The sequence below is a fragment of the Limulus polyphemus genome, unplaced genomic scaffold, assembly GCF_000517525.1.
Source record: "Limulus polyphemus unplaced genomic scaffold, Limulus_polyphemus-2.1.2 Scaffold3073, whole genome shotgun sequence".
Lineage (NCBI taxonomy): Eukaryota > Metazoa > Arthropoda > Merostomata > Xiphosura > Limulidae > Limulus > Limulus polyphemus.
This window is the reverse complement of record NW_013668683.1, coordinates 40420-41349: the sequence shown is the minus strand read 5'-3', so window position 1 is coordinate 41349 and position 930 is coordinate 40420. Positions and strand designations below refer to the sequence as shown.

Sequence of the window (930 nt, the reverse complement as noted above, 5' to 3'; positions counted from 1 at the left end):
ATTAGTGATAGAATGATATCTAGAAATGCAACTTTTTAATTTACATTTCTTAATCCTATCCACAATACCAACTTCAACATAATTCTGTAGCTAACTGTTGTACTTATTCTACCCTACAAGAGTAGAATTCATACATTGAAAAGCTACAGCAATCAGTATGTTTTATCTTAAATCATGTCACTGGAAATACTAATTTCTAAAGCTCACTTTTCTTCTTGAAGTCTCTCAACCAACTGCTCCGGGATGTCATTTTCTGCCACCGGTTGTAGGACTTCAGCTGTCAAGACAAATGGACAGCTAACTAAGAATCTAAACTTTAAGCTCAACACTATATTTTCTTCTAACAACATTTCATGTCACTTGTTCTAATAGTGCATGTACACTTTAACTGAAAAGTACACTCAGAATTCCTGTGTTGACTTTTTAACCTAGTTGTTTGAATAAACTTGAAAAAAACTCACTAATAACTAAGACTGTAGTTATTCTGTTGCTACAGTATTATACAACAATGGTTAAAGTGTTAAGATTCTGTAGATTACAGTATACACTAGATGTCAGTGGCACCGACACGTCAGTTTTACTGTAGCTTATCCCACTTCTATAGAACAAGAGTTAAATTACAGTATACACTAGATGTCGGTGATACTGACACGTCAGTTTTACTGTAGGTTATCCCACTTCTATAGAACAAGAGTTAAATTACAGTATACACTAGATGTCGGTGGTACTGACACATCAGTTTTACTGTAGTTTATCCCACTTCTATAGAGCAAGAGTTAAATTACAGTATACACTAGATGTCGGTGGTACTGACACGTCAGTTTTACTGTAGTTTATCCCACTTCTATAGAACAAGAGTTAAATTACAGTATACACTAGATGTCGGTGTTACTGTAGTTTATCCCCACTTCTATAGAACAAGAGTTAAAT

At 34.2% G+C, this 930-nt stretch overlaps 1 protein-coding gene across 1 annotated transcript in view; it reads right to left on the bottom strand.

Annotated features, from left to right (window-relative positions):
- The window catches only part of LOC106468604 (ubiquitin carboxyl-terminal hydrolase 7-like), a 63609-nt gene that overhangs the window by 26404 nt on the left and 36275 nt on the right, over positions 1-930 (bottom strand). Inside the window, exon 16 of the mRNA XM_013929035.2 lies at positions 208-277. Coding sequence (XP_013784489.1) covers positions 208-277 — 70 coding nt within the window. The remainder of the gene's footprint in view (positions 1-207; positions 278-930) is intronic.